The sequence below is a fragment of the Gymnoscopelus braueri genome (genome assembly GCF_963280865.1).
Source record: "Gymnoscopelus braueri genome assembly, chromosome: 13".
Taxonomy (NCBI): Eukaryota; Metazoa; Chordata; class Actinopteri; order Myctophiformes; family Myctophidae; genus Gymnoscopelus; species Gymnoscopelus braueri.
In genome coordinates this window covers 40,380,772-40,407,291 of record NC_137615.1, presented here as the reverse complement: position 1 = coordinate 40,407,291, position 26,520 = coordinate 40,380,772, and the positions used below count along the sequence as shown (strand labels likewise).

General features: G+C 40.4%; 1 protein-coding gene across 1 annotated transcript; it reads left to right on the top strand.

The window, feature by feature from the left end:
• Window positions 1–1,300: 1,300 nt before the first annotated feature.
• Window positions 1,301–5,833, top strand: LOC308099178 (interferon-induced protein 44-like). Its single transcript, XM_080447799.1, has 9 exons — window positions 1,301–1,410; window positions 1,812–1,847; window positions 2,003–2,041; window positions 2,197–2,221; window positions 2,519–2,714; window positions 4,476–4,625; window positions 4,781–4,952; window positions 5,155–5,246; window positions 5,364–5,833. The coding sequence occupies exons 2-9, from the start codon at window positions 1,814–1,816 to the stop codon at window positions 5,535–5,537; spliced, it is 882 nt and encodes a 293-aa protein (XP_080303925.1). The 5' UTR covers window positions 1,301–1,410; window positions 1,812–1,813; the 3' UTR covers window positions 5,538–5,833.
• Window positions 5,834–26,520: the final 20,687 nt, after the last annotated feature.

Sequence of the window (26,520 nt, the reverse complement as noted above, 5' to 3'; positions counted from 1 at the left end):
CTTGTTGCGCATATTGCATATAGCTTTTTCTATATTGCATATTGTATTTATTGGCCACCGTATTGCTGCTTGCAGCTATATTTTGGTGTTCTTTTTATGCTATGTTGATGAATTGAATATATAGGACCACAATGGAAACAAGTCCCCCAGACTTTTTTTGTGTTATCCTTTTAGCCTAAATGTCTGACTGTACCTCGTGCTATTAAAATTTCTGTCTAATAAAGTATTCAATCAATCAAACATTTTTCGTTTTCTTCAAAACACACTTTTTGCTATACTACTCCTACATATTTTGTCCAAAACTCACAAAAAGCTTTTTCAGATCCCTTTGCATTTGGCTATGACTGCCTTCCAAAGTTTGCAGGTCCTGGGTAGGCAACCTGGCCTGGTGGAGACCTGTGCTTCGAGGAGCACACTTTCCTAGTTGTCTCCGACTCCGACTCGCCCACCTGATTCCATCCAGCGCATCATTTACTTTGGGCAGGGGATAAGAGTCTTTCACTGTGATGTCATTCAGTGGTCTGTAATCGACATAAAACCGCCTTTTTGACACCATTAGCCTACCACCAATCTGGGAACCCATAGTCCAAAAAAAAAGGAAAAAACAGCGCCCTCTGCTGTTTTTTTTCTTTGAATCTGTCTTGAGAGATTAGCCTAGCCTTGTTCCAAACCATACTGCCCTGCCAAGCCAAAGAGCAGTAACTACGTTTTTGGACACACCGACTTATTTGTGTATCCTAAAGGTCAAATTAGCCTTTGTGATGTTGGGGGATAAACAATTACCTCAAGAACAGATGTACAATTAGTGTAATATCACCTATATGCCGATATCTCATTTGGCTGACCAGTTGAATCACTTTTAAACCCATTTTTCAGTGATTTTTGTTTTCGTAGTTACTGCACTCTGCCTTGGAAGGGCAGCATAGGCCCCGCCCACTCTCGGACTGAGCAGTGGACTGCCCCTCTTGGTCTGGTGTTGAAATGTGAGCCTAGGACTTTCTTCAATACAAAAAGTACCGTCCAATGAGAGTCGGAGGTGGGGGTGGGTCAAACGACAAGCCAATCAGTGAATATCTGCTAAAAAAAGCTGTGCGATGACGTCAGATGTAGGCGGATCCGTGAATCTCTTGTGATTGGTTTCGGGAAATTAGAATCCCCTCCCCCTTGTAATCGTCACCGACACTGCAGCCAATTTCAGACTGAGGCTCCACACAGCTTCAGGCTGATAATCAGGCTAAGATTAGCCTACAATCATTACATGTGTTTTGTTTGGTTTCCTATAAATGTGCATAATGGTGTCAAAAAAGGCGGTCCACAGGTGACACTCATGAGCTGCTTGAGGGTTCACACAAGCAGTCAATTTTGTCATCTGAAGCCTCAGCTTACACTTCTAACTCTTGGACAGAGGAGGTACGTTTTTTTTTGGTAATACAAATATTTATCATGTGCAGTATAGTATGATGTGTGTGTGTGTGTGTGTGTGTGTGTGTGTGTGTGTGTGTGTGTGTGTGTGTGTGTGTGTGTGTGTGTGTGTGTGTGTACGTGTGTGTGTGTGTGTGTGTGTGTGTGTGTGTGTGTATATATATATATATATATATATATATATATATATATAGTATGATATTCAATGTTTTTAATTTTTTCAACAATATACGTAAACTTTGGTCAGTGCACTCTCACTGCTTTGTTTTATTGAATTTAATTAGTTTCCCTTTTACTGTAATAAGTCGGAGATTAACTGTTAAATGTTGGTACTTCATGTACATTGTATGAAACATACGTATATAATCAATAACTATCTTACTTTCTAGCTATGGGACAACTATCAACAATCCTCTCATACTTTGGTCAGTGCACTCTCACTGCTTTGTTTTATTTAATTTAATTTAGAGTAGTTTCCCTTTTACTGTAATAAGTCGGAGATTAACTTTTTTAAATGTTGGTACTTCATGTATATTGTATGAAGCATACGTAAATAATAAATAACTATCTTACTTTCTAGGTATGGGAAAACAACGATCAAAAGAACCTGATGACTTGTGTAAGATGTCAAAGTAAAATTGCAGAATGTTCAAATATTTTTAGATTTAGATAAGATCATGTATACATCACAACATATATGTTATGACAATTTTGTTAATGTTATTTCATTATTTTTATGAATTGTTCTCTTTATAAACGGGACTTTTTTGGCAGTTGACATGCCATGGAGAGAGTGGGGGTAAGAAAACGTATTCTTAAATAAAACATAACTGGTAACCCTGCAGTCTTATATTCATGAATATTAACATGACACTGAACAAATGTGTTGCAATACTTCATTTTAATGTTTGGATTATTGGATAATTACTAGTCAAATGTAATTTCAATGACATGGTAAACTCAAAGTTCTACCTACTGCGTGGGATTTAGGAATGAAATCCCATAAATACAAATATTAAATAGCATTAAATAGCAAATATTATCTGCTAAAAGATTCAATACAATTTATGTATTTTATTTTATTTTATTTCTTCAGAAATAAGGACGCACTGCTTCAACATGTGAAAGATTTCCACCCTGAAAATGATACAAAGATCAGGATTTTGCTCCATGGACCAGAAGGAGCTGGCAAGTCCAGTTTCATCAACACTGTCAACAGCATCTTTCAGGAGAGGATGGTCCGTAGTGCCCTGTCAGCTAATATTGATGCTGATGGATCTTTCACCACAAAAGTATGTAATATATTTGTATCCAATATATGTACTGGTGAAAGTAATCAGTCATTTATTTAATGTAGGCTATTCCGTTCAGTCAACTGTACGGTATCTTGCACCTTAAGAATTGTCAACACACGACTTACAGTCGGATAAGTGTTACTGTGAACACAGTAGAGTACCAAGTATAACACTGCAAAACCCCATCTGCAGCAACTCCAATACCATGATTACAAACCGTGTTGTGCACAATCAATAGGTGGCACCATTTCCATAAAAATCTACATTTCTATCTTTTCACTGTTGAAATCATTATAAAACATTGGGTGGCTATGACCATTGAAAGCTACCATTGAAAGCTTCATTCTGGGTTTTAATTTAACAAATACAATATTATTTAAACCAATCTGTATGGTGGAGTAGCCTATATTAATAAAATATTCTAGCACATCTGCAGTGGTGAAGTTGTGTGTGGGGGGGGGCATGTCCATTTATTACAACTTGCTGTTGACTCACAGCTATCTTTCCCTAGCACCAGCAGCTTGTTATGTGTAGGCCTACTTAGAAAACAATAGAAGGTACAGCTACTGTGCACAAACGCCTACCACCCTTCGATCTGGGTTTTAATTTAACAAATACAAATTTATTTAAACCAATCTGTATGGTAGAGTACTGTAGACTATATTAATACAAAAAATCTAGCACATCTGCAGGTGGTCTCCCTACTCTTCCATTGAGAGATTTAGACCCTGGTGTCGGGGTGCAATGGCATTGATCCATTATTACTAGCCCTAACCTTCACCCTTTTTCGAACTGGGGTTTTGATATAATGGGTATGTTTAGCAGTTGAAGGGAGAGTACATCTCTTTAAATTCTTTCCTCTGCTCAATTTCCATAGATTTTACAATGTGCATTACATTCACACACCGATGGCGGAGGAAATCATGCAAGGCACCAATGTGCTCATCAGGAGCAGTTAGGAGTTTGGTGTCTTGCTCAAGGACGCTTAGACAGTTACACATGGGGAGAACAGGATCAAACCGGCAACCCAATTCCTATTCCCAAGCAGTCGCTCTACCTACCTAAGCCACTCCATTGATATGTTCCCTTCTTCTGGTTTTATTTAAAAGTCTAGGAGCAGCCTTCTGTATTGATTTGCAGTTATGTTAAAACAGCATTGCAATAGTCAAGACGTGAATAAATAAAAGCATGTATGAGGATTTTTGTGTCTTTACAACTGAGAATTGATCTGATCCTGCATCATGAGATGATAAAAACATATCTGAACAAGTTTGTTAATGGCTCTTAAAGTTTAGGTTGGGATCAAATAAGACACCAAGGTTTTTGGTAGCAGACCAGCCATTGCTTGATAAACGATGATGGCAGTGAACTGGACCAATTTTGAGAATGTCACTTTTGTCAACTCAAGGAAATTATTTGACATTCTTTAATAGCTGCTAGATGGTTTATGTGTAGGGTTGTAGGATATGAGATGTTTTTTTTATTGCTATTCTATTAAAAGAAAATCAGTTTGTCGTTTCAGTGAACAAAATCATAACATTCCTCTGCGCCTCGGTAAAGAGATCAGTTGACAATGCACTTGAAACAGTGGCATTTTATTGATACTGGAGTCAGTAGTTGTGTACTATATTTATTTTATCAGTATCATAACATTTATTATGATCACTTCACTACTCTGATGTATAAAGTTCCTAGAAGCCTAACCTGGCTATATTTGAATTGCGTGAAAATCACTCACTTACAGATGTCATTTTACAGTATCAAACACATACTATCAAAAAAGGACACGGACAAAACTTCTACCCCTTCGTGTTCAATGACATCATGGGCCTTGACAGAAAAAGACAACATGGTTGTGAAGAAGACATTATATTGGCTATGAAGGGCCATGTGAGTGAAGGTTATGAGGTAAAATGACTGCATGTCACACACCCGGATATGTGATCATTCATGCAAATTAATAATGCAAACCATATTTCATGATAAATGATTGAGAAATGACATTCTCTATCCTGATGTCATACTGTTTTTTACAATAACAAGATTTTAAATGTTTTGTTCAGATGAATCCGACAGCATCATTGTCAGAAGAGAAGGCTGACTACAGAAAGTCCCCCACTCTAGAGGACAAAGCTCATGTTCTGGTTTGTGTCATACCTGCTATGGCTGTGTCCGGTTTAAATGATGAGCTGATAAACAAGATAAGACACATCCGACTTAAAGCCAGGGACATAGGTAAAAGCTCATTTTAGCTTGATGATTTGTTCTCACAAGGTTATTATCAACTTTTTGGTCTCTTCCTAAAACTTAAAAACTCCTGTAATGTGGTTAAGAACTATATAAGAATGTTTATGTCTCTGCGTGATTGTCATTGGATATAGAAAAGAAAATAAAACATTCACTTGTGGGGCTGAGTAGTTTTCTGAATTTTTGACAGGCATTCCACAGCTCTGCATACTCACCAAAATTGATGTGGTGGTGGAAAAAGACCTACAAAGTGTCTACAAGATCAAGCGTGTGAAGGAAAAGGTGAGGGAGCTCTATTCAAGATTGTTCAACTCCATTAAATGCAATTTAGCTTTGTAGTTAAAAGGTATTTTAACAACCTCTTGCTGACCTGTCGGTACTCTCAACATACTTCTGTAGATGGAGGAATTCAGTTCGAAAGTTGGTATTCCATTGAACTGCATCTTTCCTGTGAAGAACTATCATGAAGAAGATAAACTGAAAGATGACGTTGATGTACTGATACTGACAGCACTGAAAGAGATGATTCGCAGTGGAGAAGACTTCATCAACCAGAGTCTCACAAATCCTTAAAGATGTAAATCAAATATAAACTGGTTCAACTATGGATGCTTCTTAGAAATAAGATGAGCCACCATTATAACTTTTGAGTGACAGTGGCAGAATTTGGGTGGCAGATATTTCAACGTCAGTGATTCAATTGTTCTTGGCTGTATGGATTCAGGATCTTTAACATTTCTGTAATGTTTCAATGAATTAAAATGACTAATGCTGATAACCTCTATATTTACTTTGCTCTATGTGTTCTATTTCCTCTGTTGAGACATTTAGTGAGAAAGATGGAGACAGGATGGATTTAATTCTTGGATCAAATATTCCAAAAATACTATACAGTATACTAGACTACGTACTCGGGAACGATGCAAGTTGGGTCTTATTGATATTTTTTGGGAGATCTGCTCATCTGAAGAAGAAAAAAGTACAAATATAAAGTTACGAGAAAATAATGCATGTAGTGGACTTGGCAGAAACAAACCATGGGGTAATGTCTCACCCACCAAAGCAAGAGAAAGATTTGATTCAAAATTGTCTATACTCTGTGGCGGTGGCGGTGCGGGGCTTAATGTGGGATGTGAGACTTTTCCAAAGTGACAGAGAAAGCCTGGTCACATTTGGCTTTTAGACATGTGAGGGGAACTGATAGGAGCTGGTGAAAGGATGGCCTGAGTGACCTGGCTAAGATTGGCATCTGAAGCTTGCAGGAGTGGCCCGTTTTGAACAAAATGCTGTGAAACTTTGCACGCACATTCCCACTACTTTGAGGAACTAATGCAACCCTTTTCACATTGCCCTATTATAGCGCCACCGGGAGGCCGATCTTTGCTAAAGACATTTTTGTCTCCGCCAGGCCGAAAGGCATGGCGAGAGAGTATGTTTTACCCCCTGTCCGTCCGTCCGTCCGTCCGTCCGTCCGTCCGTCCGTCCGTCCGTCCGTGTGTCCGTGTGTCCATCTGTCTGCGAGTGGCTAATCTCCGAAACCGTTGGCCCGGTCCCTGCGAAACTGTGCACACTGTTACGGAGACGCCCCCTATACGGGCATCTCCTGAATGTCAATATATGAAACGGCTATGCTCTAGGGTCGTCCTTATATGGCGAACGTACGTAGGATGCTTCCTACCGGCTTTATAGGGCTGAGCGACGCCGGATAGAACCAGATCAGAGATATTTCAGTTCAGTGACTAATAAGTATAACTAACTAACAAGAGTGAAGGCCTTACACACCATTCACTCTACCACATCTGATCCATCTACCGGCCTAGTTACTAGGGCACCCACGAGAGGTACCGTTCTAATCGACGGCGCTCAGGGCAACCTGCTACCAGCAATCCACATATACGAACTATCGTAGTTCACCCCAACACACACACACTCCCTGGATGCCAATTCAGAACCTCTGCCCCAAATCTTTTACATGGCCCTGTTATAGCGCCACCAGGAGGCCGATTTGTGCAAATCTATTTTTTTATATTACTCCTACAGATTTCATCCAAACATCACGCAAATCAGTACACAGTATCTCTATAGTCATGTGATCAACACGGATCTGTCTGATTTTCCATATTCCATCTTGATTGGCTAAGGTTGGCTTCCAAAGTTTGCAGGATTGGTGCATTTTGAACTAAATGCCTCAAATCATGAACGCAGCTTGCGATTTCCGTGAAATTTCACATCCACATTCCCACGAGGCCGAGGAAGAAATGCCACTTGGAAATTTTCAAATCAGCCTCATGGTGGCGCTATAAATGGCCAAATTGCGTTTTTAACTGTAACTGCACCGATCTGCGTGAAACTTTGCACGCATACTCCCTAGAGGCATTTTTCACATTAGCCTTTATAGCGCCACCAGGAGGCCGACTTATGTAAAACACATATTTTGAGATTAAGCCTTCAGATTTTATCCAAATTTCACGCAAATCGGTACACATGATCTAATAGTCATGTGATCAAGATGGATCTGTTTGATTTTTCATATTCCATCCTGATTGGCTAACATTGACATCTAAGGTTTGCAGGAGTGGCCCGTTTTTAACAAAATGCTGCAAATCATGAACGCAGCGTCCGATTGCGGTGGAACTTTGCAGGTACATTCGCACTACGTTGAAGAACAAAAGCCACCCTTTTAACATTGCCCTATTATAGCGCCACCAGGAGGCCGATTTTCTTTTTTATATTACTCCTACAAATGTTGTCCAAACATCATGCAAATCAGTACACATTATCTATATAGTCAAGTGATCAAGATGGTTCCGTCCGATTTTTTATATTCCATCCTTATTGGCAAATTCTGAACATTGCTGGCCCACAATAACCTACCTGACCTGGCGGAGACCTGTGCTCCGAGGAGCACTTTTTCTAGTTTTATATTGCTCCTACAGATTTTGTCCAAACATTATGCAAATCAGTACACATCGCTATGTGATCAAGACGGATCTGTCCGATGTTTCCTATTCCATCCTGATTGGCAAATTCCGAACATTGCTGGCCCACAATAACCTACCTGACCTGGTGGAGAGCACGATTTCTAATTTTAGGTGCTTTTTGCCCCCTTTTCTTCCCAATGTAATCGTTTTGCCAAGCGTTTTGCCAATTGATTTCTCCCCACACACATTTGTGTGTTGTCACTGCTGTTGTATCCTACTGACTCACCTGCCAGTGAGGAGCCCCCACCGGGAGGACGTAGAGCCTTCACCCTACTCCTTCCGTCCAACACTCCCTGCTGACAGGTGCCACGCCAGTCCATAGGAACCCTCCCCATCCGGCTTCCCCGGCTCGTAGAAGACAGTCCTACAGGAGGGCAATGGGCTACAACGGGGTTGTAGGCGGGCTCCCGCGGTTGGCTCGCTCCCCGACGGGGCTCGTTCGGGATTGCTTGTATCGTTTGCGCCCTACAATTGTTCTCCCCAATCTACCTGGGAGGGGGGTGGGGACTTTACACCTTATTGGGGAGCTACAACTTTCAGACTATCCCCACCCCCCCCCCCCCCTCCCTCCCTCCCTCCCTGCTTCGGGGGAGACCGGCTCCACCACGGCATCCATCTTTGTTTACATCGAGTGGACAGTGTCACTTTGTCGCAATGTAATTAATTATAGGGCTCAGCAACCCAATAATGATGGTCTATTGGTGCTGTTTAGGCCCAAATAACTTGATATATAACTCGATTTTAGCTGTAGTATACAACCCTCGTAGACGTATTTATGATTCTGACGTTTTCAATCTACGAGAGTTGTAGGGTGCACTTCCTATAGTGCTTTGGACTTTCTGCACTATGCCCCGTAGACACTCCAAACATTGTACAAAATGAAAATAAAGGCGCTTACCGCCGAGCCCCAAATGTTAACTACTTCTACGGGGTAGTAGTGTAATGTAATAATCCATATCTTTCAATAAAGAAGTGTTTTAATGCCGTCTGTGGCCGAACGCCATTTTTTCACCCTCGTTTACTTCCTGTTTACATTTAGTGTAATTCCGGGTTCCACCGGATGCGCCCCCTCACTCACGTCACTACCGCCCATTGGGAACTTCCGACAGAATCGGCCACAGACGGCATTAAAACACTTCTTTATTGAAAGATATGGATTATTACATTACACTACTACCCCGTAGAAGTAGTTAACATTTGGGGCTCGGCGGTAAGCGCCTTTATTTTCATTTTGTACAATGTTTGGAGTGTCTACGGGGCATAGTGCAGAAAGTCCAAAGCACTATAGGAAGTGCACCCTACAACTCTCGTAGATTGAAAACGTCAGAATCATAAATACGTCTACGAGGGTTGTATACTACAGCTAACTCGATTTTATATATTATATGTTTTGTTGACATTTGGCCTGGATCTTTATATCTGTCACTGCTGCTTGTCCCAGTGGGATGAATGGAGAGGACTTCACCCACACAATGCAGCAGGTAAAGTGCCTATATAGGCTATAATGATTAATTGGACATAATCACTGAATAGTGTAGACCCTAGGGAAAGACTCGATTTTATATTTCATATTTAAAATCTTAGTTGTTATGTAGCAGTTAAAGGAAGGAAGGACATATAACGAAATTAGTGTGTTAGCATCATCATATTAACAGGGGTTTATACAGGCTCAGTGGGGCATGAATCATGATCACTATATGCTCCTTAAATGCTAGGAAAGACTCGACTTTAATTAAGATTAAGATTTGTATGTTAACATTTGATGTAAAAACGATTTGACTGTTGTTGTTGTTGTTGTTGTTAGCCATCTGTAGCAACCCTACATTAGGGCAGGGGTCTTCAACAGGGGACCGTCCGGGACCCCTAGGGGGTCCTCAGTTACTAGAGGGTCCGCCAATGTGTGTGTGATAGGAACTTTTTTTACACGCATGTAACATTGTGTTTAGGCTGCCTGATCATCTTTAAATCAGCGACATTAGCGCGCTAGCATCGCTAACGCAGACGTTTTAAGGCTCTGTGGGGCATGAAATACCAGTTTATAACATTGCAATGCAAACGGTTTTATGCCCAGATAAGCTGGTGAATACGCTGGAGTCGTTCTTAGATCGATCTGGGATGTTATAATAACGTGAACATGGCTGTAAGCAGCAGCTGTGTGTGAAACAAGAAGTGTTGCCATGTCTGTTTATTATAAGCGACTTTGGGCTTGTTTTTCTGCAAAGCTGCTTGTTAAATATATATTGGTAGTGGGCTGCGTTTTTTGCGGGGCTTGTTTCTAAAGTGTAGCTGCTTGTGTTGGGCTTTTTCTTTGGTTTAATGTTGTTTAAACCAGTGGTTCTCAAACATTTTCATGTCAAGGACCCCCATGTTCCCATGTTATATGTATTTGTCCATCGACCCCCATCTAAAAATATGTTGTGCCAGGACCCCCCCATACAAGATTTGTATTGTTAAAATGTTTAAAAAATATTCCAACATTCACATTTTCTACCAGATTTTTTGGGGAAAATAGCAGATCTACAAGCACACACAAATAGCCACTGCAAGGTGGTCTCATGTGGCCTAGTAGTTGCTTCTTTTGGGCTTGTTCTCCTTTGGTGCTATTTTATATGTTGATGAATTGAATACCTACTGTAGGACCCCAATGGAAACGAGACCGCAAGGACTTTTTTGGTGCTATCCTTTTAGACAAAGTGTTTGACTGTATCGTGCTGTTTTTACATTTCTGTTTAATAAAATATTCAATCAGTCAATCATCTATGGGCTGAGCTGAAAGTTGCATAAAGCTATGATACCTTACAGGTCCATTTGGTTCAATTTGTACTGTCTCAGAGTTGGGATTTTATAGTAGCCTATAGATTGCAGTCCCAGAGATAGAAAATGTTATCAAATGGGGGTCTGTGGTCTAATGCATATAAAACTGGGGGTCCTTGAAATTAAAAGGATTGAGAACCACTGTGATAGGGAATACTGTGTGTTCATATTTGAGACAGGTATTTATGCAAATATTCAAAAACGTTCACTTTATATTTCTTTTATAGCTGATGTATAGGTTTATATTTTCTACTGTGATTACAGGTCAATCATATCAGTAATTGATAATCAGCCGATTTGTTTTTTAAACGGGCTATTCAGCCCTTTTTAAAATATTTTCTGTAGTCACATGCAAGTAAGACATGGTGGTGGTGTCACAAAGCAAACAAAGCACTGGTAGTTAGTACTTCTAGCGTCTGCTGGATCCAGGGTGCAACTCCCTGCAGTGCTGTATACCCTGCTGAGTGTCTCACCTTTGTCCTGTTGTATGATTACATGAAATGTTATTAATGACTTAATGAGTTAACAAAATTAACAATTTTACTGAAACTGTTGACAACTGTGTGTATTGGCTGTGTTCAGAATCAGATCAGCTCACCTGGCTGAAACCCACTTCTTATGTTTTCTTGTAATTACACGTTTACACCTGTAGGCTACTACAACTTCACTGGAGATGCTGATGGTGTCATTTAGCCTTTTTGTTGTATTATAATCATAGTATAAAATCAAGTCTGATAATGATGTACCGTGCATGTTCACTTAAGACCATTTTTCAAATATAGATTTTTTTTTACATTTTGGAAAAATAGCCAATTTTACATCGAGGTGCCCAGATGTCCCTAGTGCCCACTATCCTGTATCCATCCAATGTAATTCTGGTTTAGTCACAAGCTTTTGTTGGTTCAATATTCATAAAACCCACAGACACACTCTACAAGCTCATCCCGCTTCGCATCCCAACGCTTTGTGAGCTTGTAGATCGGCTATTTTTGCTACTTTAGTGTGACACTGTAGTATGAAGATTAAAAAATGAAAATACAAGAAGCAACTTGTAAAGCCTTCCTTATGTCAGTATCAGTTCAAAACAGCAGCATCAGCCCAGTACCTCTGTTTGTTTATTGAACGGTCAAAGCTTAACACGTGTCAAGTCAGACGAACGTAAACCCTTGACTTCTGGTTGGTGGACTTCAAAATAAGAGCACTTTGTCAAGTTATGGGAAAGTAAGTGTCTTCCTGTCTGTGGAATGTAAAATAAGAGCACTGTTGGCTATATTGCGCTGTTTTCACTGTTGCTACACTTAAAAATATAAAATAACAAGTGTTAAGGTAGGGTAAGTGATTTTCTTTTGTTAAAATAAGTGTTAAATAGATTTATATTCTGATAGTACTCATTGCTACAGAGTGTTTGTTCAGTAACATGAGTCTCCATGTCTCTCCAGCTCTTTAGTAAACAGAAAATGCCTTTTCAGGTCAGGATACCAATTTTATCGAATCAGGACAGAGAACTTAGACAGGATACAGATTAAACAAGTGAAATTGGAAGTGATGACACAAAGAAATGTGCATGTAAATTTGGAACTGGAACACTATAAAAATTAAGCTGATAAATGGGTACTCTCCTGATTGGCTGAAATGATGTCACCTACCTGGAGATGTATTTTCTGTCTATCAAAGAGCTGGAGAGACAGAGAGACCCCTGTTACTGAACAAACACTCTAGAGTCTATAGCAATGAGTACTATCAGAATATAGAGCTTTAACCCATAACAAAAACCTTTTTGTTTTTACCAAAACATATCACTTACCCTACCTTTAACCCATAGTCATATTCATAGCTATTTAGATATTTGTCATAAATATTGAGGTATGACATTTTTTATCGTGCAGCCAGCCCCATAATTCGCAAGTAGAAAGTAAATAATAAGTGTTTAATTGAACGGTAATTAAATTTAACCTATCATTTTGTAAAGGACGATTAACTTTTTGGGCAAGACCTGTGGGCAAGTAGAAAATGACCTATACTTGCCCGACGGGCAAGTGCCTCTGAGACCTTAGTGTCAACCCCTGATGTACCATGCCTCACATCCTTACATGCAATTATCAGTTCATAATTACATTGCCTTTTTAAAACATATTAAGTTATAACTGATATAACAGCTCCTCCCTCCCCAACATGGAAAGCCTTCAGGTGGGCAGAATGGAGAATTGAGTTTAATACCCCTTTATTACTGCAGTGTGGTGCCTAGTTCTTCAGGTCTTTAGATGTCATTTACAATGTAATAATGTTCTAGGAGTTTAACTTGTTAAATTTGACTCTGGATCTAAACACTGCCTAACATGGAACTGGAGACAGGAAAGCTAGCAGCAGTAGTTAAGAGAAACAACACTAACCAAACTAATACAAAAAGTAGTTCAAATGCAAAGGCAGGGGAACAATGCCTTGTGTTGTGGCGCGTTGCTTGTGAGCGCCTATTTTAATATTTACATGTGTACAAAGGAAAACAGGAGGGGGCCTAGTATAGAGTCCTGGGGACTATAGTCAACAAAATATATATGGTTTTAGTGGGTAACCACTTCAACCTAATATACTTAGTTGACAGGGTCCCCAAGGAGTGCATTATTAACTTACAGTATGGATCTTCTATTCTGCTGAATGTTTGCCTAGGTCACATGGGGTCATTGGGGGAGACACCAAGCTAGATGACTCATATAATACCCAAGACCAATCAGCAGTGGTCAGGGAGGGGCTACATGGGGAAATTGGGAATTGGCATCACAACAAGACTTCAGCCTACACATTCCACCACTAGCGTCCAGGAGAATTACCCTCCCATACGCCTGGGGATGGGGCGTATGGGAGGGTAATTCTCCTGGACGCTATTGGTGTAACGTCTAGGCTGAAGTGTTGTTGTGATGCCAATTCCCAATTCCCCCATGTAGCCCCTCCCTGATCACTGCTGATAGGTCTTGGGTATTAGATGAGTCATCTAGCTTGGTGTTTCCCCCAATGACCCCATGTGACCTAGGCAAACATTCAGCAGAATAGAAGATCTATACTGTAAGTTCATAATGCGTCGTAGTGTGACGCATGTTGTGAGCTTTCAGATCCCTTGTTTGGTGTAGATGGAAAAAGGAAATTACCAGGTATAGACTCCTTGGGGACCCTGTCAACTAAGTATATAGGGTTGAAGTGGTTACCCACTAAAACCATATATATTTTGTTCACGGTAGTCCCCAGGACTCTATACTAGGCCCCCTCCTGTTTTCGCTGTACACTAAAAATATTAAAATAGGCACTCACAACGCGCACAACACAAGGCATTGTTCCCCTGCCTTTGCATTTGAACTACTTTTTGTATTAGTTTGGTTAGTGTTGTTTCTCTTAACTACTGCTGCTAGCTTTCCTTTCTCCAGTTCCATGTTAGGCAGTGTTTAGATCCAGAGTCAAATTTAACAAGTAAAATTCCTAGAACATTTGATGGATCTGTTTTTCCTTATCACCCATATAAAGTACCAATAACTTTCAGAAAGGCGACAAGAAAATCCAGACGGAGACATACAGCCTTGAAATATTGTATTTAGTCAGACAGAGAGAGTATTGGAAGGTTACAGTATCAACAGGTGGCTTCATCGGTCGACCTCTCTCATAACGAGAGAAAGAAAAAGCACTGGGTTTTAACATCACCCTTTAACATTAACATATGACATCATGTCAGACTCATAGAGCATCCGGACGTCGGAGGTGGAATCCTCTCATTGGCGGAGAGTGATGATGAGTTGATGAAGTCAGATGAAGATGATGATGGTAGATGATGATGAAGCGTCCAAGTCAGTGGTGGCCATCTTGGTTTGTTTCCGTGGCAACCAATTTCCTCCAAGCTTATTTCAACTCAAGTTCATGTTTTGTGTCCAAAGTTGGTGTGACCTAAATGTCCCTGTAAAGTTCTTAAAACAATCCGAGATTAACCTCCTATGGTTAACATAGCAGGCTGGACCCATAAAACCAAAACAAAGTTAGTGGGACTCTGTAAGGGAGAGAATGTTATCATGTTATGTTAGAAAGGAGCCAGCTAAATGGCCTTGCACAGAGAGAGAGAGAATAGGAGACTAGAGGAGCACATTTAACAGCGGGCACAGCAAAGCCGTGACTTCTGGGTGAAACGTGTGACAATTTGACATTGAAGCAGGTTATTACCCTAGACACATTATTATTACAAAACCACCTCTATCAACCTTATTACATTGTAAATGTCTCCACACTGCAGTAATAAAGGGGTATTAAACTCAATGATCCATTCTGCCCGCCTGAAGGCTTTCCATGTTGGGGGAGGGAGAAGCTGTTATATCAGTTATAACTTAATATGTTTTAAAAAGTCAATGTAATTATGAACTGATAATTGCATGTAAGGATGTGAGGCATGGTACATTATTATTTACTATTTACATTACTGTTCTATTAATCTCCATGGGGTCTAGCTGTATACATACAGAATAGAACCAGATTGAAACAGGTGATGTGCTGTGGTGACCCTGATGGGAATTTCTTTTTCCACAAATTAATGTCCTACTTCTTCATACTACAGTGTCACACTAAAGTAGCAAAAATAGCCGATCTACAAGCTCACAAAGGATTGGGATGCGAAGCGGTATGAGCTTGTAGAGTGTCTGTGGGTTTTATAAATATTGAACCAACAAAAGCTTGTGACTAAACCATAACTACATTGGATGGATACAGGATAGGTGGGCACTAGGGACATCTGGGCACCTCGAAGTAAAATTGGCTATTTTGTCCAAAATGTTTTAAAAAATAAAAGAAAAAAATGAAAAATGCTCTTAAGTATTGTAGAGTATACATGATGTGAACATGCACGGTACATCATTATCAGACTTAATTTTATCCTTCAACTTCTTCTTTGTGCCCCAAAATGAATGGATATACAGGTTTTGTAGCAATTTGTAGCAATATTAGACCTTAATTGTCGAATGTTTAAGCATGTTCTAGTCATGTATGCTTTAACTATTTTCCGTCCAGTTTGACAACTCTGAGCAGGAGGAGGGGTAAACCCTCCATTAAGTGCACAATGTACCACAGTGTGGTTGCAGACTAAAGCAACCATGTGCTAAAGGTGTAATCACTGAGCTATCCGCTTGATGTATGAAGAGTGAAGAGTGCATTCAGAAATTATAATACAACAAAAAGGCTAAATGGAACTATCAGCACCTCCAGTGAAGTTGTAGTAGCCTACAGGTGTAAATGTGTTTACAAGAAAACATAAGAAGTGGGTTTCAGATGAGCTGATCTGAACACAGCCAATACACACAGTTGTCAACAGTTTCAGTAAAATTGTTAATTTGTTATCTCGACAGCGTGACAATGAATTGAGTGATAACATGTCATGTAAACAGTGTCATGAACAGTATACAACAGGACAAAGGTGAGACACTCAGCAGGGTATACAGCACTGCAGGGAGTTGCACCCTGGATCCAGCAGATGCAGGGTTCCAGCAGATTTTCCCTCTACACCAAACCTCTTTTGGTATAGCCGATCTACAAGCTCACGTTGTGAGCTTGTAGGTCGGCTATTTTTGGCTAATGTTCCCCTCAGAAAAGGAATTCTAGGATTCAAGTGGTTAATGTAAAAAAAAAGTTCCTAACACACAAACATTGGCGGCCCCCCTGTAGTAACTCTGAGGACCCCCTGTTGAAGACCCCTGCCCTAGTGTAATACATTACAGGGGAAGCTAAGTTGCCAATGAAGGAGATGACTAAAAAAACAACAACAACAACAACAAAAACATTGTAGCCTAACCGGGAGCAGTACTGGCACCGGACGTAGGGGGGTTTTCCGGGTTGAATGGGAAACATGGCCACAGGCTGACTAAATAAGCGATTTAAACGAGTTGTTTCGTCACCAACCTAAAATATGTTGTGCCCAACCAAACCTTAAACATCTGTGCGCTTTGGAATCTACCATTAGTTTTTGGATACAATGTAGATAAAAGGGTAAACAGCAGAGCCTTTGCAGCCGTTCCACCGATTCTGGGAGACCTTGACATAGAACCTCATCTCGGAGCTGTATAGCGGAGTGAGAGGATCTTAATGGAGCTACTGCAGACAGTGTGTGATGTCCTCTGCATTGATCCCACTGGGTCAGGCAATGAGTGACAGAGATGTCAAAATCCAGGCCCAATGCCATCAAAACAGCACCAAGAGACCATTGCAGGGGTCTGCAATTAATTAAATGGCATTAACTGTCCCTGTCCATCTAAATGGAAAGAAAGATGGCTGCCATTCACAACAAGAGAGCAAGGAGGGAGGGGTTGGGGATATACTGTGTGTGTAAATGCTCCCCAATCAGGAGTAAAGTCCCCACCCCCCTCCCCAAGCCGATTGGCGAGGCGAGTGTTTCGGCTAGGCTCTCCAAGCAATCCCGACCGATCCTCGCCGGGGGCGGGCCCACCGCGGGCCAACCGGCTACATCCCCTGTGTATTGCGTTACCCTCCTGTAGGACTGTCTTCTTAACTGTACTAATTGTGTTTCTATAGACGCACGACAAAGCCGGTGGATATGTTTTTTTTTTTTTATTGTATTTTTTTTTTTTTATCCCACGATTTTGCAACCCCATTTTTTTCATCCAGTTCCAATTGTCTAAGTAGGCTAATCTTGGGCACTACACTCCCTCTGCCAACCTAGGGAGAGCCCAGAGCCGAGCTCATGCCTCCTTCAATGCATGAGAGCTAACAAGCCTTCTTATAACCTGACAGGGGGGGAGTTTCCCCGGTAGGACGTAGCGCGTGGAAGGAACACGTTATTCCAACCAGTTCCTTTCCCCTCCATCAGGCACCCTGGCTGACCAGGGGGAGGCAGTTTAGTGACCAGGATTACAGGTCGATTTTTAAAGAAGGGTACCCCTGGAGAAAATGTAGCCTATGTACCTTGATCTAAAATGCCATGACCCTCCCTTAGCTCCGACGGAACCTCTCCCTCCGCTATATAGTTCCGAGATGAGGTTCCTCGTTATTTCCTGCCGTTTGCGGTCGACATTGTCGCACATTTTCCACTTTACATGTTTCTTACCCCTTTCTGCACATCGTATCCAAAAAGTAAAGCATTTCCGCCACTCTCTCAGATGTTTTAAGTTCTAGCGGACCATAAAAGCTATCCAACGAGTTGAAGAAAGTATTTAATTTGCCTCGGTTTTCATCCGGTTACATGTTTTTAAGACATTGCGCAAGAGTTGCGCCCGTAGAGATAACATTACTGATTCGCCTACTGGTCAAATGTTGAATTGCATCTTCTAATGCAAAATATTATGGAACGGGATGAAGACCGAGGCAAATTAAATACTTTCTTCAACTCGTTGGATAGCTTTTATGGTCCGTTAAAATTTAAAACATCTGAGAGAGTGGCGGAAATGCTTTACTTTTTGGATACGATGTGCAGAAAGGGGTAAGAAACATGTAAAGTGGAAAATGTGCGACAATGTCGACCGCAAACGGCAGGAAATAACGAGGAACCTCATCTCGGAGCTACATAGCGGAGGGAGAGGTTCCGTAGGGGCTAACCCTCCCTTAGACTAAAAAAAAAATTCAATAATTAACCCTCCCCGCCTAGGAGTGAGTGTCACGACATATTGTCCCACGATATAGCCTATTGTGTTATTAAAATGTGACGATAGGTATTGTCATGATGTCATACTGTATCGTAATAATTTTGTAATATTTTTTTTTATTAAAACCGGTGAAAGTTATAGGAGTTCTTACTGTATGGTGTATGATATGAAATGTAAATCTTATCATAATCACAGTAATTATTAATCATGTCTTCCATCGTATTCAAGGTATTTTGGAGAGAAATGAAACAGACTCCAGTCACTTTCAGTTTAAAGCACTGCAGAGGGGAGGTGTTGTGTGTCAGATGATGCTCGTTGACGCTCGTTAATGTGACATGCATCAAAGCAATTATTACTCTGCACTCTCAAATAGGAATACATATAATCTAAGATTGTTTACATGGTATTATACTGTATCTGGTATTATAGATTTTTTTTGAGCTGTTGGAAATAACTAGGCTGCACTTGGTTGGTAAAGTCCAGATGACAAAAATATGAGGTTTGTGGAACTTGTAGTTATGCAGTGTTATGTTATATGCTCGACTGCCCTTTTGCCTCAAATTGCCCTTTTCCCAAAAGACCCATTTGAAAAAAATCTTTTTTTTATGGCCTACCAAACACCTGTGGCCCTTATCAAGACAAACATTTGACAAATAATTATGATTTCAACAATCATAATGATTATTTATAATTAAAATTTAAATGAGCTGGCTGCCATCAGTCAGTTTTAGTCTCACTTTTCACCTGATTCAGTGATGTCAAGTGCCCTCTCAGGGGTCATCAACATGTCCGTACATGGACAAACATGTCCGTGGAAGGACATGTCTTTGTCCGAGGCACATTTTTTATTTTGAAAATAAATTCTAGATATATTCTATATATTTTCTTCATTATAATGTAGAACCATATAAAAATGCGTTTGAATAACTTGACCAAAATCACATACTGTAGGCCTAGCCCTAAATATATAATAATGGACTCCTGTGCCATATTGTCTACTCTATTCCAGGGGCAGGGTGCTACACATTTTTAAACAAGCCACTCATCATAAATAAATACAATATTATTTGGGGGGGAAAGCCGATCTACAAGCTCACAAGACATCACAGCATGTTGTGAGCTTGTAGATCAGTAACTTTTTAGCCTATAATGACATGCCCAAAATTGGGATGTCAGGGTTAAAGTGGTAGCTATACTTTCGAAAACCTGGAGACTGGGAAGTTATCCACTGTATACTGGCAGGTGGCAGTCCTGAGACAGGCATTAAATGTGGCATGGTCCAAGTATATTCCATGTTTGGGATTTCAATAATTGGGTCTTATCAGTACAGACAGTGCTTTCATCTTACATCGCAGGAGCAAAAGGGCCATACTTGCGGACAGGAAGAGATTAAGTTCTACCAGCTAAACTAGTTTTATGTGTGTCAACTTTAAGAGTTGTGGTTTCCATTAAGGTGAACAGGTACTACTAGCTATGTTGATGAGAAAGTCTAAGGTATCGAACTATGGAAAATGACCTGAGAGTCAAAACAGATAATTATGTACAGTACACGATGACTGATTCATGAAGGGCATGGCAGGATTGAAAGGAATGCAGTGTCACAATAGTTTGATGCAAAGGTGCCTAACTTTGATCAGAGGTGAGTGGGAGGTCTGATGGTGAGGCTGTGGATCAAGGGTTTCCATGGATTAGGATTGAGTGTTACTATGGTTATCAGTGGTGGCTTATCCAACGGGCTTGAGGTGCTGAAGCACAGGGCACCAACCTTGGGGGGGGGGGCACCAAACGGCGTGAAAAAAAAAGGCGGAAAACGCCGAAATTTAGAAGCAGGGCTCCGTGCATCCACCAATCCCCCCCCCCCCGTTGTTAATCCGCCCATGATGGTTATTATTAGCATTATTGGACACTTTGAAACGCTGTCTCTCAACTGACATAAATCAACTTTACTTTACTCCAGTTCTGCCCTCCTTTGCCTCGGTGCTCCTTCTAAACAGATGACATGCCTTTTCTTTTTGCTCTTTTCCCGCACCATTTTCACTGTGGTCACTCACATTTAGCCTGGTAAACACCCCCTCCCTCCGGAAATCTCATGCATTGCATTGCATTTGGTTTCAGGAAGGAGGGTCTGGGATTGCTCACAGAGTAAAGCTGCCCGAACCGCTGCGCATACGAACCAATCAGCGGCTGCTAGGGGGGGGATCATCCAATCACCTGCCTAGTAACTTGAAAAAATGAAACTCCGTCTGTCATCGATTCTGCGCCCGAAGTCTCAGATGCAAGTACGCTGTGAAACAAAATGTGTGTCGCAAGCTTCTTCCATTTGACGGAGTGAGGTTAACTCACATTACCGTTGACTTTAATTGTTTCATTGTCTGACACACCTCATACACTCCATTAATCCATTGTCTTAAAAAATAAAAATACTAGTATCCCACAAAGGATTGAACGGATGTTTTGACATTTTCAGGTAATCTTGTTGTCTTGTTGTCCTCATATGATCAATCATGTACAGGTAAAACATACAATACCACAAATCTCCTGCATCATATTAATGAGAATGTCATCCTGACACTTTATGAGTCACCAAAATTATTCAAACACATTTGTGTATTTTAGAATATGTTTTTACATTATAATGAAAAATATGTAGGCTAAATATATTTTTCTTTAAAAACAAAAAGGAAAAAAAGAGTGCCACGGACATAGACAAGTCTTGCCACGGACATGTTTGTCCATGTACGAACATGTTGATGACCCCTGAAGGAGCTATTTGCTACCAAGGCAAAGGAGGGCAGAACTGGACAAGTAAAGCTGGTTGTCGTTAGTTGAGAGACAGTGTTTCAAAGTGTCCAATAATAACAATTATAACAACTATAATAACTATAATAACACTTCACAATCATAATCCATGGTAACCCTCCATCCACAGCCTAGGACCTCCTCCAACCTAAAAGTTAGCTCACCTCTGATCAAAGTCAGGTGCCTCCGCATTAAACTATTGTGACACTGCATGCAATTAGAATCCTGGCATGCCCTTCATTAATCACTCATCATGTGCATATTTTTTTTGTCTCAAGTTTCCTTGTTGCAGTGTTCCATTGGCATTTTATCCTTGACGTTTCCGTGAGAAGCATTTACCATGTAATTATTATGTCTAATAAATCAAAACAAATCAAGTGTAGCTTGTAGGGTGTGTCTTACATGCCTTGGACTTTCTCATCAACAGAGAATACCTGATCACCTTAATGGAATGCACTACCGTACCTTGCCAAACCAAATGGTTTAGCTGGTAAAACTTGATCTCTTTCTGTCCTCAAGTAACACTGTCTTTTGAAAAGCCAGCCATCTCTATATTAGCCATATGATGTATAATACGCCCACTCACCTTTGCAGCTAAGTGGCCCTTTTGAGGTTGAAGCACTGTCTGTACTGATGAGACTCAACTATTATAATCCAAAATAATTAGGATTTAATTTGTTGGTCGCTCAGTAGTTAAAGCAGACACACTGTACTATTGTTTTAAAATGTGCAGCACATTGGAATAGACCCTATGACACATTAGGAGTCCATTAGTATACATTTAGGGCTAGGCCACTGTGTTTTTGGTACAATGATTATTTTGCATGTCTGTGGCAAAAATGAAATATTAATGAAAATGTCCATCACAAGCTGCCATGGTGATGACCCCTGCTCCCACCTCATTATCCTTGCAGCTGCAAACAACTTGATTTGATACAGGCAGCAAGCACTCCCCCATCAATAAATTGTTGCTTTAAGTTTTACACTTCACGTTCTGTGCAGATTAGCTAGCTTTTGTTAGCTTAGTTTGTACAGTCAGGTTCATTGTTTCTCCCTATTTCCAATCTATGTGATAATTAAGGGCGGATTCACACTATGGTCCCGGGTGCGCACCCTGGACCACTTGGCTGATGTTGTGATAGTGTGAACGTTGCGTATCGTTCCCCGAAACGGATCACCGTACCGTACCCGAGACCACCTCCGGAGGTAGTTTCGGATCCGGATCATGCGTACTCGGGTACGGAATGATGCAATGTGAATCCATCCGTACCAACAGGAGGAAGTGGACTGCTAATCATTTATATATTTTTATAATGACACATTATTTTAGCTGGGTTATACCTTCTCATAGTTCTACTTGAATGTTGACAAGAAATAATAATCCCGCAAGTGTTTGAGTAGCGCGAGCCGTGAAAAAACTTAAACAAAAAACGTGTAGCGAACGCTGCCACTAGGATAAATATGCCAAGGTTTAGTCGGTGACGTCACTGCTAAAATACCAAGGATGCATTAGTGACGTCGCTGTCATATTGATAATAACAGAGACGCGAGAGACGACGTTACATTTTGAGGTTTCAAAGACCAACGCACACACTGCTTTGGTTGAGTATTGTTGTTCTGTTATTATTATAACTCAAGACAATGTCAGGAACACAGTCAAACTTTATTATTCACTCTACACTCTGACAAGTGACTCTTCTTCTGTGAATGACATTCTCTATCTCCCAAAGCCCCATAGTCAACAGCGCCCCCATGAGGCACATATTTACCATTACTGTTAAATTAAATGGTCTCGGGTGCGGAAAAATCTTGGCCAATGTGAATACTGGCCCAGCTGGGAGAGGCCAATCGTACTCGGGAACGGTTCGAATTAATCGGACCCAGTCTGAATCCGCCCTTAGTAAACTGGCTCCTGGCTGTAGCTAGAGAATTATTTCTCCCTGGTCCGCTGCTGCTGAAGCATGCATGTTACTGCATGCTGCATTAGTTTCTCACCTCAAATGTTTTGCAGGTACATATTTTAGTACATTTTGATCTTCACCTGCCTTATCTGTTTTATTTGATCATTAGTATTGAAGAATGAAAATGGGAATGATGGCCAATAGGCTACATAGAGAAATGTTAATTATTTAAATTTGTACATGGTAATGAGAACGTAATGCTTATTTTACTGAAATTTGCACTGATAAAAGTCCCACATGGACTGAAGCTGTCAAATGAAATTGTAGTTACTTTGCCCTCATCTTAAAGTTAACGTGTTAGGCTGTTTGTGGTATGATGCAGGGATAACGGGATATCTGGGCACTAGGGACATCTGGGCACCTCGATGTAAAATTGGCTATTCTGTCCAACATGTTAAACAAATAAAATATTTGGAAAATGTTTTAAAGTAAAGTGTACATGATTAGAATATGCTTAAACATTCGGCAATTAAGGTCTAACATTTCTACAATTGCTACAAATTGCTACAAAACAGATCCAGTCATTTTGGGGCATAAACAAGAAGTTGAAGGATAATCTGATAATGATGTACCATGCATGTTCACATCATGTATACTTTACATTACTTTCAAATATATAAACTTTTAAAATTTTGGTCAAAATAACATGTCATTACATGTCATTACTGCCATTAGTAATGACATGGGGGGAGGGGGGGCTCACCTGCCCTTTTGCCTCAAATTGCCCTTTTCCCAAAAGACCCATTTGAAAAATATATATACATTTTTTTATGGCCTGCCAAACATCTGTGGCCCTTATCAAGACAAACATTTGACAAATAATTATAATTTCAACAATCATAATTATTATTTATAATTCAAATTTAAATGTGCTGGCTGCCATCAGTCAGTTTTAGTCTCACTTTTCACCTGATGCAGTGATGTCAAGTGCCCTCCCAGGGGTCATCAACATGTCCGTACACGGACAAACATGTCCATGGCAAGACATGTCTTTGTCCGAGGCACATTTTTTATTTTGAAAATAAATTCTAGATATATTCTATATATTTTCTTCATTATAATGTAGAACCATATAAAAATGCGTTTGAATAACCTGACCAAAATCACATAGGCCTGGCCTATTTGTTCAGGTAATGTTGTTGTCTTGTTGTCCTCATATGATCAATCATGTACAGGTAAAACATACAATACCACAAATCTCCTGCATCATATTAATGAGAATGTCATCCTGACACTTTATGAGTCACCAAAATTATTCAAACAAATTTTTTTTAAGATTCAATTGTATTTTTTAGAATATGTTTTACATTATAATGAAAAATAAGTAGGCTAAATATATTTTTCTTTAAAAACAAAAAGGGAAAAAAAAGAGTGCCACGGACATAGACAAGTCTTGCCATGGACATGTTTGTCCATGTACGGACATGTTGATGACCCGGCCCTGAAGGAGCTATTTGCTACCAAGGCAAAGGAGGGCAGAACTGGACAAGTAAAGCTGGTTGTCGTTAGTTGAGAGACAGTGTTTCAAAGTGTCCAATAATAACAATTATAACAACTAAAATAACTATAAATATAGCTGCAAGCAGCGATAAGCGGGGCCAGGGAATAGAGAGAGAGAGAGAGAGAGAGAGAGAGAGAGAGAGAGAGAGAGAGAGAGAGAGACTAATGAGGAGTGAGTGAGGGTAGGTGTGATTATGGATTGAGAGGGAATGAGAGCAGGTGAGGTGGGTAGATCCAATCCATGGGAATAGGCCAGGTGGACTGTTGCTGTTGCTCACTTTCTAAAAGAACATAATTATGAGAAAGAGAGAGAGAGAGAGAGAGAGAGAGAGAGAGAGAGAGAGAGAGAGAGAGAGAGAGAGAGAGAGAGAATAGATTGAAGAGAGAGAGAGACGGAATAGATTGAAGAGAGAGAGAGAGATAAACGGAATAGATTGAAGAGAAAGAGAGAGAGAGATAAACGGAATAGATTGAAGAGAAAGAGAGAGAGAGAAACGGAATAGATTGAAGAGAAAGAGAGAGAGAGAGAGAAACGGAATAGATTGAAGAGAAAGAGAGAGAGAGAGAGAGAATCGGAATAGATTGAAGAGAGAGAGAGAGAGAGAGAGAGAGAGAGAGAGAGAGAGAGAGAGAGAGAAACGGAATAGATTGAAGAGAAAGAGAGAGAGAGAGAAACTGAATAGATTGAAGAGAAAGAGAGAGAGAGACTTGGAAACGGAATAGATTGAAGAGAGAGAGAGACATGGAAACGGAATAGATTGAAGAGAGAGAGAGCGAGAGAGACATGGAAACGGAATAGATTGAAGAGAGAGAGAGACATGGAAACATAATAGACTGAAGAGAGAGAGAGATGGAAGCAGAACGGATATCTCAACCTATTGCCATTAACAGGAATCGAACACTCAACCTTCGGATTGACAGGCTGCAACACTACCTATAGTGCTATAGCTTTGTACAGATTGAGGTTGTCTGTTGAAGATAAAAGTGAACCAGTGAAAGCAGCCGACCTACAAGCTCAGAAACACGTTGCTATCTGAAAAGTTTTGAGATTGTACATCGGCTATTTTCAGAATGAAGTATGTCATACATTGCAAAAACATACCTTCTCAGATAAGCATTTCATGTTATCTTTATCAATTGCATATGTATTCATTAATACAGGCTTGTTGTTTGCAATGCACTTTAAATGAAGTCTCCACCAAGTGAGGCTTTAACCGGCAACCTTGATGTTGTGAAACATTCACTTAAGCGGGAAGCCATTGGACCAACAGACCTGATCCAGTGAAAACGGAGGTCAAACAGATGATACCATTTCACGCAAATAACTGAAAAATCCTGGGTTTAAGTGTTTTTCAAACTGCTCAAAATTGCGGACAATCTAAGGGCGGAGAGAGAGACATGGAAAAGGAATAGATTGAAGAGAGAGAGACATGGAAACATAATAGATTGAAGAGAGAGAAAGATGGAAGCAGAATGGATTGATTGGACGTCTCAACCTATTGCCATTAAAGGAGAATACCGGACAAATTAAGTGTTGTCTTTGATGTCTCGTTACTCACCTACCGACGTGAAAAGTGGCGTTCTTTTTTTCCATAGATTCCCCTGTCGTCATTTTTTAAACCCCCTCCGTTGTCATAATGGGAGCGCGTGGGTTAGGGAGATTCGTCTATTATAACCGATGCAAAGTAGTTTTTTTCTCTACTGCTAGTCATTGTGGAGTCTCATGGTAGTCAAACATGCGCTGAGACTTCCTGCGAGGCTACCGTTAATGGCGAACGATTTAACACTGGATGCTTGTTTCTTTCCAGAACCTGGCAACTCGTGTTGGCTCAGAGGGTGAAAGTTGTTCAGCATGAAGAGACGCATATGTGTATCCAAGTTTCATGGC

Excerpts from the sequence above, each read along its gene's own strand:
- LOC308099178 (XM_080447799.1), top strand. The coding sequence starts at position 1,814 with ATGGGACAACTATCAACAATCCTCTCATACTTTG. Across the intron at positions 2,042-2,196 it reads AAAAGAACCTGATGACTTGT|TTGACATGCCATGGAGAGAG; the intron begins GTAAGATGTCAA and ends CTTTTTTGGCAG. Across the intron at positions 4,626-4,780 it reads ATGTGAGTGAAGGTTATGAG|ATGAATCCGACAGCATCATT; the intron begins GTAAAATGACTG and ends TGTTTTGTTCAG.